The sequence below is a fragment of the Lactuca saligna genome, chromosome 4, assembly GCF_052625555.1.
Source record: "Lactuca saligna cultivar CGN05327 chromosome 4, ASM5262555v1, whole genome shotgun sequence".
In the NCBI taxonomy this organism is placed as follows: Eukaryota; Viridiplantae; Streptophyta; class Magnoliopsida; order Asterales; family Asteraceae; genus Lactuca; species Lactuca saligna.
Window position 1 is genome coordinate 294,926,619 of NC_136420.1, and position 13,225 is coordinate 294,939,843.

At 30.2% G+C, this 13,225-nt stretch overlaps 1 protein-coding gene across 1 annotated transcript; it reads left to right on the plus strand.

Moving 5' to 3' along the window:
- The first annotated feature begins 777 nt into the window (after positions 1 to 777).
- LOC145043819 (putative xyloglucan endotransglucosylase/hydrolase protein 6) lies at positions 778 to 2,186 on the plus strand. Its single transcript, XM_078992577.1, has 4 exons — positions 778 to 1,023; positions 1,155 to 1,255; positions 1,336 to 1,532; positions 1,609 to 2,186. Exons 1-4 carry the CDS (start codon positions 831 to 833, stop codon positions 1,997 to 1,999), a joined length of 882 nt encoding a protein of 293 aa, XP_078848703.1. The 5' UTR covers positions 778 to 830; the 3' UTR covers positions 2,000 to 2,186.
- The last annotated feature ends 11,039 nt before the right edge of the window (positions 2,187 to 13,225 follow it).

The window sequence follows — 13,225 nt, forward strand, 5'->3', positions numbered from 1 at the left end:
ATTATTTATTTTTATCATGTTATGTTTTATAAAAGTTGTATAATACATATAAAAAAATATTTATCATTATTATGTATGATAGAACGCTGTATGTATAAATAAGTTAACCTAATCATATCTAAAAAGTACAAATCAGCTCTCTTCTTCGCATATGACAATAAAAATTAGTTAACCTTATTATATCTAAACAAAACCTATATCTTAATGATTATTAAATAATTCAATTTCCATTATTTTGTAACTAAGAAACAAAAATATAATTAAAACTGCTAACCGACAATACGACGTGGGCAAAATATTTGACAAACTTGTTGTGTTGATGGTCTCCGGTTTAATTTAGTTACTTATATTAGCTTTGTTCCTAGTTTTGTTGATGTCTTTGTAAATATATTAATACCAAACTTTATAAAACTTATTGCCATAATTTTTCTTCACTTTTCTACTTTTATATATCTATTAATTTTTTTTTTGACATGTTAAGTAAATCAGGTAATTTAAATCTAGTTTCATAAACTTTTTCCTTGAAAATGTATATTTAAAATATTTTATTTTCAATCATATTTTTGTCTCAAAACTAACTTTTAAGGAACAAAGTCAAAATTATTGTCTAGTCAATCAAAAATCCAAAAGACGATGTTTGGTAAGAGAGCGGCGGGGTCCAAGAGACGGCTTACTATTAGCTGTACAGAAAGTGATCCAAAATTTGCAATGGACCCCCTTTACTATTCAAATACGCCACTTTAAGTCCATACGAACTTATTCTATATATAACTCTCTCACCATTTCAAAATTTAGATACACAGAACACACATCATTCTTGCATTGTAAAAATGACATATTCGTCAAGAATATCTCGAAAAACCATTGTTAATCTTTTCTTGATTGGATTTGTGACACTCTTGTTTGTGACAAATGCGAAGCCAACAACATTTCTTCAAGATTTTCGTGTGACATGGTCTGATTCTCACGTCAAACAACTTAATGGAGGAATGGGTATCCAATTACTCCTTGACCAAAACTCTGGTACGTCAATTGTTTCAATACATGCATTCAAATTTTTGATGGTTATTCATTTTCATCAAGACATGTGACATGATGATCATCCTAAACTTGATACGTAAATTCATGATCATGGTTTCTATATGTTATTATAGGATGTGGGTTTGCTTCAAAAAGCAAATACTTGTTTGGACGTGTGAGCATGAAGATAAAGCTCATTCCAGGAGACTCTGCTGGCACTGTTACTGCTTTTTACGTATGACTTTTAATAATATAAACTTGTTTATGATTTTAGTGGATGAGTGTTCGCTAACTTTTCATGGTTTTTGGCTTTAGATGAATTCGGATACTGATAATGTGCGCGACGAGCTTGATTTTGAATTCTTGGGGAATCGAACTGGACAACCTTACTCGGTTCAAACAAATGTGTATGCACATGGAAAAGGAGATAGAGAACAAAGGGTTAACCTATGGTTTGACCCTGCTGCTGACTTCCACGTTTACTCCATCCTATGGAATCACCACCATGTAGTGTAAGTGCAACTCAATAATGTGTTCAAAGCACTATCTAGTTTGAAAATTCAAACAAACAATTCATCATTTGTGTAGGTTTTCAGTTGATGAAGTGCCTATAAGAGTGTACAAAAACAATGAAGCAAAAGGTGTCCCATTTCCCAAATTTCAACCAATGGGAGTCTTCTCTACATTATGGGAAGCAGATGATTGGGCAACAAGGGGTGGGCTTGAAAAAATTGATTGGAGCAAAGCACCATTTTATGCATACTACAAAGACTTTGATATTGAGGGGTGCCCTGCGCCAGGGCCAAGTTCTTGTGCATCCAACCCGGCCAACTGGTGGGAGGGCACCAGTTACCAGCAACTCGATGCTCTTGCCGCCCGCCGATACAGGTGGGTCCGAATGAATCATATGGTCTATGATTACTGTACCGACAAGCACCGATACCCGGTTACCCCACCCGAATGTATGGATGGAATTTAAACAAATATCAATGTTACCATACTCATATGCTCCTAAAACGGGGTTATTGTTCATATAATGGGAATGTGTTGATATATTATCCATACGATGGGATGGGTGTAAGAAAGAAAACAATTATTGTTTTTTCATGTATTTCTTGTATATGTACTTGTCGCAAATTGAATAAGACAATCCAATAATTGTGAAATGACATGTTAAATATTTAATATATTCTTGACTTTCTTTCATTTTTCTCGACGTGAATAACTTTTTTATTATTCTATGCCACATGATCGAGAATCACATATGTATGATAATTAGATAGTTACAATGTATGGTTAATGATATCACATGTTACAATGCCAAATTACTGTAAAATGTAACGATGTCTTTTTCTATATATTAATGTAATTTCTTAAACGGGAACAGAAAATCTAAAAGAAGCTAAAACGTAAGACTGGGTAATGATTGTGTAATACAATAATTGAATTGGACCCACAAGGGTTCTATAAGTTATGTGAGAGACACGTTCGTGTAAAGGAAGTGGTCACAAGTCTACGCACGTGCACATTATGGTGATGATCGGTGGTTGTCTGAGAGCATATACACTGTGAGTTAATCCTCTTTCTATCCCATGCAATTCTATGACGCAAGTACATGTTTTCATGCACAAGGGGCCAAAGTAAATAGTAAATAAGATGATACAATAGTACAAGTCTTTATGCACACGGATGCAAACTATGTGAGATTTTGTTCATGACATACAGGTTTAAATTGGATTAAAATAATAGGCAAGACCTTCAATAATGTTTGGGCTCATATTTGGGCTAAGGTCTTAATACGATGTGAGTGTAGTAAGGGCGCATATTTGCCTACGAAAAGTGAACTGAAAATAGAGAAAGTCCCATTGTCCATGTCCATTATTTAATTGTTGGCCCTTTAATTTGGATTTTGGCAACTACAAAACTGGAAACGAACAAAAAGATCAATCTAGGACTTGTCTCGAGAAAAGGTCGATACAAAACGGTTTAAAATGATATCCAACTTGAAAAAAGATTAGTCTTCATAAAAGAAAGTTGGTAATTTGAATTTAAATATCCGCACTAGGATGTTTTAATATATATATATATATATATATATATATATATATATATATATATATATATATATATATATATATATATATATATATATATATATATATATATATGGGAAAAGTGAATATACCCTTAAGGGTATATAAGCTTAGATATTCAAACTCACCATACTACATCGTTTTGTATCATATATAGACATTGTAATTGTCCAATGTTCTTATAATTCAATTTCTAACTTGAATTACTTCAAAGATTTTTATCGATTTCATATTTATCTTCCTCTTATATAATTGTTATTTTCAACAATAATATATATAGCTTAGTAAGTGTTCGATAAAAAGATGTGATGTAACAGGAAGATAATAGTGAAAATTTAAAGATATTGAATATAAATCAAGTTAAGGATTTAAGTTTAACAATATTATAATGAATATATCAAACAAAACAACGTATTATTATGAGTTTGAGTACCTAAGCTTATATACCCTTAAGGGTATATTCACTTTATATATATATATATATATATATATATATATATATATATATATATATATATATATATATATATATATATATATATACTACTAGAAAAATAAAGGGTTTTGACACAGAAAAATAGCTACAGAAATTTTTTATAGGTAATTATCTACATAATACCAACGGAATGGGATGCCCTAAATTAGTAACAGAATAGCTACAGAATATCTATGAAATAACAACGGACGCACCTCTGTAGGTATTTCGTTGGTAATTACCTACAGAATAACTACGGAATAACGACGGAAGTAAGTCTGTAGGTAATTAACTATAGAATATCCACAAGACTACCTACATAGGAAAATATCTATAGAATAACTACGAAATACTAACACAAAAAATTATTATTATTATTATTATTATTATTCCCATTATTATTATTATTCAATAATCAAGTCTTAAAATTTTTTTTCCTTTTGCTTTGAATATTTAAAAAACAAAAAATTAAAAATCAGAATAATAGTACTAATAATAATAATAATTATAAACATAATGATAATATATAATAATCGTAACGAATGTGTTTAACACACAAACAAATGAACAAACGAAAAAAAAAAAACAACTTTAACACATCAATAAGGTAAAATAATATACATTTAATGTATGAATAATAACAAATGATGATAATTAGGGGATATATATATATATATATATATATATATATATATATATATATATATATATATATATATATATATATATATTTGTATAAGTAAGTGTATGTATGTATTTATTTATATATGTATGTATGTGAGTATATGTATATATATTTATGTATATGTATGTATGTGTATGTGTATGTATGTGTATATATGTGTGTATGTGTATCTATGCGTATACACGGTTTTATGTATATTTATATGGTGTATAACTTTGTGAATACAAAGCAATCAAAGTATAATGATGTTGTGAAAAAAATTAAACGAAAAAGAAAAACAAATTATACCTTAATAAATAGAAAAAAAAAACGTAGGTAAATACCTACAGATTACATACGGATAAAGGCTATCCGTAGGTAATCTAGGTATTTACCTACGGATTACCTACAGTTTTTTTTTTCTATTTTCCAAGGGTCTAATGTCATTTTTATCGTTACATTTTTTTCACAACATCATTATACTTTGATTATTTTGTTTTCACAAACTTATACATAACATAAACTTACATACACATGTATGGATAGTTAGAACCCACTACTCATTTCCAACTTTATTATTCTTTTTTTTTTATATAATATAAATGAAAGTTATTTTCCATACACAAATACAAATAAATACACATATTTACATACAAAAGATATGTACATATTAGGTCCAGTATATCACATATTTGTTTAATGACGTTAATTGTGACTCAAGAACAAACATAAATAGCTTTTTGTATCATATATAGTAATGAGTTCTAATGATTCACATTCTTCTACACACATTTATATGATGTATAACTTTGTGAAAACAAAGCAATTAAAGTATAATGATGTTGTGAAAAAAAATGAAACGAAAAAAACGACATTACACCTTCAAAAATAGAAAAAAAACGTAGCTATTCCGTAGGTAAATACCTACGGATAGCCTTTATCAGTAGGTATTTACCTACAGAATATCTACATTTTTTTTCTATTTTTCAAGGGTCTAATGTCATTTTTATCTTTACATTTTTTTCAGAGCATCATTATACTTTGATTGTTTTGTTTTCACCAACTTATACGTAACATAAACTTATATACCGAGGTATGGATCGTTAGAACCCACTACTCATTTACAACTTTATTATTCTTTTTTTAATATAATATAAATGAAAGTTATTTTCTATACACAAATACAGATAAATACACACATTTACATACAAAAGATATATACGTATTATGTCCAGTATATCACGTATTTGTTTAATGAGGTTAATTGTGGCTAAAGAACAAACATAAATTCTAATGATTCACATTCTTCTACATACGTTTATGTGATGTATAATTTTGTGAAAACAAAGCAATTAAAGTATAATGATGTTGTGAAAAAATGAAACAAAAAAAAACGACATTACACCTTCAAAAATAGAAAAAAAAAATTGTAGGTAAATACCTACAGATTACCTACGGATAGCCTTTATCCATAGGTAATTCGTAGATATTTACCTACGGATTACCTACAGTTCTTTTTTTCTATTTTTCAAGGGCCTAATATTATTTTTATCGTTACATTTTTTCACAACATCATTATACTTTGATTGTTTTGTGTTCACCAACTTATACATAACATAAACTTATATACACATGTATGGATCGTTAGAACCCATTACTCATTTACAACTTTGTTTTCACCAACTTATACATAACATAAACTTATATACACATGCTTGATTTTGAATATTAGTTCCGAATAGAAGAACATGTTCAATAACATGTTTGCATAATGATATCATTTATAGTCTACTACTATTATATAAGACACTTTGTGATCAGTATTTCTCTAAGTAACATAAATGGAAACCCGACTTTTAAAACTATTATATGATTTGACAGAATGAAAATGGAATATATTTAAAATAGTTGTTAATAACAAAAAGTAAACTTTCGTAAGAAAGAGAATGGTGTTGGTAATTTTAGTGTCACACATGTATAAGATCGAATTAGAAGCTGGTTCGACGACTAGTCGGGGGTCCGGGGGCAGCGCCCGTGGGTCCGAGGTTTCCAAAGAGGTAGCGTCCCTTTGGCGGGGTCTAGGGATAGCGCCCCTAGTGGGGTCCAAGGGACAGAGCCCCTGGCTAGGGTCCTACAGGGTTTGGGGCAGCGCCCCAAAACCTCACCGGATTTTGCATGTAGGAACATAATGGAAAACTCAATTTCTTGAGGGTGATTATGGTAAAAACTAACGAAAGTCGTTAGTTTTGGTAACCCTAATCCGGATTAACACGTATAGTTAAACATAATTCATAAGGGTAAAGATATAAAATGTCAATACGGTTTATGTAGTTACATAAATGTTCACATATCATTTTTATGTTTTACAACATTTCTTTAATTTACAAAACAAATTTCGTATCTATTTGGGAAATACAGATGTTTACAATTTCTTCACTAATGAATATAAAAAACAATTTAAAGTACATTAAAATCTTTAACCATTTGGAATTAAAAAAAAAAAAAAAAAGCAAAGGGCATAGAAATATCAAGAAGAGGAGAGTGTGAGAGAAGTGGGCTTGAGATCTGCTATAAACTTTGTTACTTCTATTATTTGTCTAGATTTTTTATGTTTACATGAATGTTTTTGACGTTTTATATCTCTTTGCAAGTTTCTTCCGTTTTTTTATTTATTTAGATGTGTGTGGATATTTATGGTGTTATACTTCCCTCTATAAGGCTTATATTATTTTACATTCACATTTTACTTATTTTAATTATAGTAGTCATATTCTTATATTGTAATTTAATGCGTCTAATATTAAGTACACATTACATTTATAAAAAATCAAAATATGATAAAAGATTTAAAACACAATTCAAAAAAGGGATAATGACTTGAGAGGGTAACGAACTTTCGATTTTTGTCACATTTAGTCACTAAACTTTTTTTCGTTATCTATTTGCCATTGAACTATTGAAATTGTTCACATTTTTTCGTTATCTATTTGCCATTGAACTATTGAAATTGTTCAATGACAAATAGATAACGAAAAAAAGTTTAGTGACTAAATATGAACAAAATCGAAAGTTCGTTTCCCTCTAAAAAGTTCAATGACTAAATGTGATCAAACTTCCTCTTGTATTATGTTTTAGCAAATTATTTATTTTTGTTAAATTGTAGCAATATTTGTTAATGAACAAATCTATGAAATAAAAAAAATAAAAAAAAACCCTGAAAATATATTTAAAAAAAAACAAAAAACCAAAACCGAAATAAAAAACCAATGGTTTGACATTTTCCAAAATAAAAACTCAAAATTTCCAATCTGATTTTGGTTTTACAAAAAAATGAACCATTCTCACTGATGTGAACTATGACCATTGGTTTGACATGCGAAATTTGTGACATCCCATGAATATGTAGTTACAACATCGTCTGTACTCGTAATTCATAGTAAGGGGTTAGAGTATCATCGCATGAATACGTAGTTACAATATCGCCTGAAATCGTAATTCATCACCTACAAGTTATGGGCCTGCTGGTGTTTACATTGGGTTGTCTAGAATAGTCCGTGGTCGCCATCTATACTCTGGTAGATGACTACATCGCCACATTGCTGGTTAAGGTTATGGTATCTCCTTTCATCCTACATCACATATTCATCATCATCTATTTACCTAATTATCATCACCTTTCTATCATCAGCTATCTCTCATCATTTTATTTCATCACATTGCTGGTTAAGGTTATGCTTCTTAACTTCGAACCCCAAGGTTTACTCTACTAAAGCTTCATATTCTCGTCTCTCTGGACCTAGAAGGGTCCAGATCTATCACACCGAAAAGCTCAAGATAGCTCTTCCTCTCACTCTACACACTCAAGCTCGCTAGGGTTCTCACTTATGGGAAAAGTAGTCGCAATTGAAGGTCATAAGTTCCTTTAAATATGGCTCGGGCCCAAAGATGTAGGGTTTCTGCCAACAACGTGGACTCGTCGAATCGCCCCACCAACTCGTCGAGTCCATTCATTAATTCGAGTCATCAGTCGCGACCTTACTCGACGAGTTGAGGCGTCAACTTGTCGAGTTTCTCTTCTTAACTCAAAAGAAAAATACTTAAATTATGATACCTGGAAATCCGGATGTTACATTTTGTTTTTTTTATTTCATAGATTTCTTCATCAACAAATGTTGCTACAATTAAACAAAAATAAATAATTTTGCTAAAACATAATACAATAGGAAGTTTGTTCACATTTAATCATTGAACTTTTTAGAGGGAAACGAACTTTCGATTTTGTTCACATTTAGTCACTAAACTTTTTTTTGTTATCTATTTGCCACTAAACTATTGAAACTGTTCACATTTCACCCTTATGATCGGTAACAGCCGGTCATAAGGGTAAAATGTGAACAGTTTCAATAGTTCAATGGCAAAGAGATAATGAAAAAAAGTTTAGTGACTAAATGTGACAAAAATCGAAAGTTCGTTACCCTTTCAAGTCATTATCCCTTAAAAAAAAGACCCGATAATGCTTTAACCATTTGGAATTTAAAAAAAAAAGCCCAATATTTGAAAATTTTGAGAAAATGAAAAAGCAACCAAATTTTCAATTCCCTCCACATCTCATCGCACAGATCGGTTCCTGAGACAAAAACCTAGCCTTATACTGGCGATTCCCCACCCCTGTTGCTTAACACTTCCGCCGATCCACCGTTTCTGACCTCCGGTTGTTGCTGTTGTTGTCGCTGTCGCACACCACCACCGACCTCCTCATACCGCCACTGTCCCTGCCTTCAACTGTCAGTATCGCACACCACCACCGACTCTATTGCATACCGACACCGTCTCTGCCGCATACCGCCACCGTCACTGCCCCAACACCACCATCAACGACACCTGCGGGTATGTATTGTGATTTCAGTTTGCTCAAACATTTGTAAAACTTCAATTTTCAGCGTATTCTTAACTTGATTTAAGGAATGAATTATTGACTTTTAATTGGATTGTTTAATAGACGACATACAACAACATACAGTTACAGGGAAACACACAAACACACAAATTAGATTATTTAGAAGCTGATGTGTATTTCAATATTATTTTTAAGAGTTTAGTATTTAGGAAATATTGAAAATGTAAATGAATAAAGATTTCAGCTTTTAGTTATTTAATATTTATTTGTTAATTTAAGAAATATTGAAAATGAATAAAGATTTCAAAGTAATTGTGAAAATTATTATTAATATTATTGGCTGATGAAAAAGTGGCATAGTTAATTTAAATTTATGTATATGTTTTAATGTAATTATAAAAACAATCCATTTTTTTTCATATCTTTTACATTATTGTTAATAAAAATATTTATATAATTTGATCCGTATATTTCCCAAACAGATACGAATTTTTTTAACTTTATAAAAACTTATTTCTTTCCAAGAAACCAAGCAAATATATAATATCATTATATATAATAATACATAGAAAACAGATCCTTTATAAGTCTACAATCAACAAAATTACAAAACTTAAAATGCAAAACTTCTTAAGGGCCATTTGATAATCACCTGTGGGTTCTCTTCAAACAACTTGTTTAGAGATTAGACCGTTTTACCCTTGGGATTGTTTATTTTATGACGTTTTTGCCCTTGGCGTTGATACAAAGGTTATATGGGCCTAGGCTTTTCATTGTAGTTATTCCCTTTGGAGCTTTGCTGATACAATTATTGATTCAATTTGACATTATAACTTAAACCAACTTGAAAACAATATTTAACTTTGTATTTCATCTCAAATCGCAAAACATATAGCTAGCCATGAATGATTGGTTAATTTAAAAGAAATATTTGTCAAATTTTTAACCCTTACAAATTTTCATTTATTCTTTATTATTTAATTTAGTTTAAGTTATCAAAAAAAAAAAAAAAAAAAAAAAAAAAAAAAAAATACTTTATAGGTAAGATAAGATTCAACAATTTACTAATTATGTACTTCATAAAAATAGTTTGTACAAATTGAGAATAAAATAAAATAATATTTTTCTAAGTTAATAAGCATATATTGGTATGTAATTATATAGATCTATTGTTAAGAACATTTAATAATATAATTAAATAATATTAGTTCTGGATAAAAAAAAATCCACATGTTTTGACTTGGTTTTAAACATATAATCCTTTTTCCTCGTTTTAGTGTTTTTCCGAAAGGGAGCTGATCCGTACACAACAAAATTTATCCATACACAACAAATTTTAATAAATAGACAATTCTACCATTTTCTCTATTTTACCAAATTTTACACATTACCCCTTAGACTATATAAAAATATTTATGTCTACCATATATAACTTTTTTTTGCAAAATTTCAACTTTATAGTTTTCTCTATTTTGACCAAACTTTATATTTACCCGCCCCCCTTCCCATCACTAACAAATATATTTTTTTGCCCTATTTTTTTTGTCACGTATAACTTAAAAAAAAAAAAAAATACAAAACAACAATATATATTTCACTTGATAATAAGATTTAAAATTTTAACTAGCCATTCAAAACAACACAATATATTTCACAAATCTTTTACCAAAAAATGTGATCAAACAACCGTCCAAATAGAAAACCAAACAACAATAAAAAAAAATATAGAACTAGCTATTAAAAAAAACTAGGAAATTTAATAACATTCAACTCAAATATATGAACCGATGACATTATATTGCAATGTGCCATGAGAACTAGCATTGGACTCAGTCAAATCATTTGCAGATTTGGCTGCTAAAGATACTGTTGAAATACTTATGGCTTTAGCTAGAGACTTTCCAGGTGGATTAGGTTGTGGGGAAACACTTGTTTATCCATGTATGTTTCTTTTCTCTTTCTTTTTTTAACTATATTAAACCCATCTGCTAGATAATCACACATACACTAAAATTAAATAACATTCAACTTAAATGAAACCAAAAAGGTATCAAATAGAACTCAAATGTAACCAAACGTTATCTTGCTGTGAAGCCACAAAGATGTACTGTAAACGATCAAAAAACTACAACTCCACTCCAAATCAGTTCAAATTGATGTTTGGATTTGAAGACTGGATATATAATAGAAAATTTGATAACAAAAGTCTGATACAAAAATGTGCAAGAAACTATAAAAAAAATAGAACATTGATATTGTATAGGGACAATCACAAAAAAGAATCATGATTAAGCAATTATAAATCAATTCATGATTGTATAGGAAATGATTCCAAATCAGTTCACAGTTCCAAATTCGTGCTTTTTCAAACTAGATAAGAGATGCATTGAGGTTGCAATTGTACTGGAACGATCAGAAAATTGAATCCATAATTAACCAAATCAAAATCAGTTCATGATTTTAGAAGAAAGGATTGTAGATTAGTTCACAATTCCAACTTAGTGCTTTTGCAAATAAGATAAGAGACACATTGATACAAGGAAACGGTCAAAATTAGAAACAAAATCGCCATTTGTAATGAAAATTAGCGCGTAACTATGAAGCAAGCTTGAAACAGTTGATGAACGATGGTAGTGGGGTAAGCCGGAGGTTACAAAGACGATGAAGCAAGCTGGAGGCGGCAACAAGGTGAAGCAAGCAGTGGACGATGATTGAATTGAATCCATATCTTATCGTGATCATGGGAATGGGTTATACGTAAGGAAAGGGTTTTAGAGTAGAAGGGTAAACAATGTAAAATAATGAAAGGGTATAATTGTCCATCCGCATAAATTTGTTATGTATTGAAAAATCTTGTTGTATACAGATCAGCTTCCTTTCCAAAATCATAACTTGTTCCTTCATATACCAAAAGTCAAACATTCCAAATAAAAAAGATTTGAAATACTGCAAATTAACACCAAACCTATGGTTACAAAGTTCATGAATTTGAGTAATTTTATGTGACCATGTTCAATTGCACATGACATAACATTATGACCCACATAGTAGGACCAAGATTTAGCTATTGACCATTTAATTGTTATTTATTAGTTTTAAATTGTTAATTGGTTAGTTTTAAATAGTTTCATTTGTTGCATCAACATATTTGATTAGTGTTTCATATATTGGTATGCTTATTTGTTTAGGTTATACTACAATGATATGTTTATTTGTTCAGTGTAAAGTACATTGCTATGTTCATTTGTTTAGGGTTTAATTGAGTAGAATGATAGGCTAAATATTGTTTATAGATCAAAATGACATCAAATAGAGAATGGATATACACAAAGAGACTCACTAGGAATGGGGATTTTAATACCGAATTTCGACATTGTGTCAATCATTTCTTGGACTTCGCTTACACGAATGCAACAGACATCCAACATAGTACTGTGGAAGGGGTGGAGGTTTTTGAAATTAGATGCCCGTGTAAGAAATGCAAAAATCGTTATTACAAGACAAGAAATTTAGTTCAATTGAATCTATGCTAGAATGGATTCATGGAAGATTATATGTTTTGGTATGCACATGGGGAATTATATCCAACACAAGAAATTGGTCAATGTTAAATCTCTGAAACGGCTCAAGACAATGATGAAGGTGTGGGTGATTATCATAGATATGAGCAGATGATTATCGAAAGCATGCATCAACCTGAGGCTCCTTACTATCAACAGGCTCCTTATTGTCAACCAGCACAACAAAACCAAATCAATCAGCCCAAACTTTCTAAAAAATGTTAAACCAAGTTAGCGAGCCTTTATGGGATGGGTCTAAAAAAGCTTCCACACTCTCCACCACCACCAAATTGTTGAACTGGAAATCGGAGTGCAATATATCAGACTCTTCATTTGATAGATTAATTCCTATAATCAAAGACAGTCTACCTATAGGTGAGAAACTTCCTAACAACTTTTACGAGACCAAGAAAATGTTGAAGCTATTAAAACTACCTTCACAACGAATTCATGTGTGTATAAACCATTGCATGTTATTCTATCGATATCATGCTAATCTGGATCGTTGTGTAGTAT

Excerpts from the sequence above, each read along its gene's own strand:
- LOC145043819 (XM_078992577.1), top strand. The coding sequence starts at position 831 with ATGACATATTCGTCAAGAATATCTCGAAAAACCATTGTTAATCTTTTC. Across the intron at positions 1,024-1,154 it reads ACTCCTTGACCAAAACTCTG|GATGTGGGTTTGCTTCAAAA; the intron begins GTACGTCAATTG and ends ATGTTATTATAG. Across the intron at positions 1,256-1,335 it reads GCACTGTTACTGCTTTTTAC|ATGAATTCGGATACTGATAA; the intron begins GTATGACTTTTA and ends TTTTGGCTTTAG.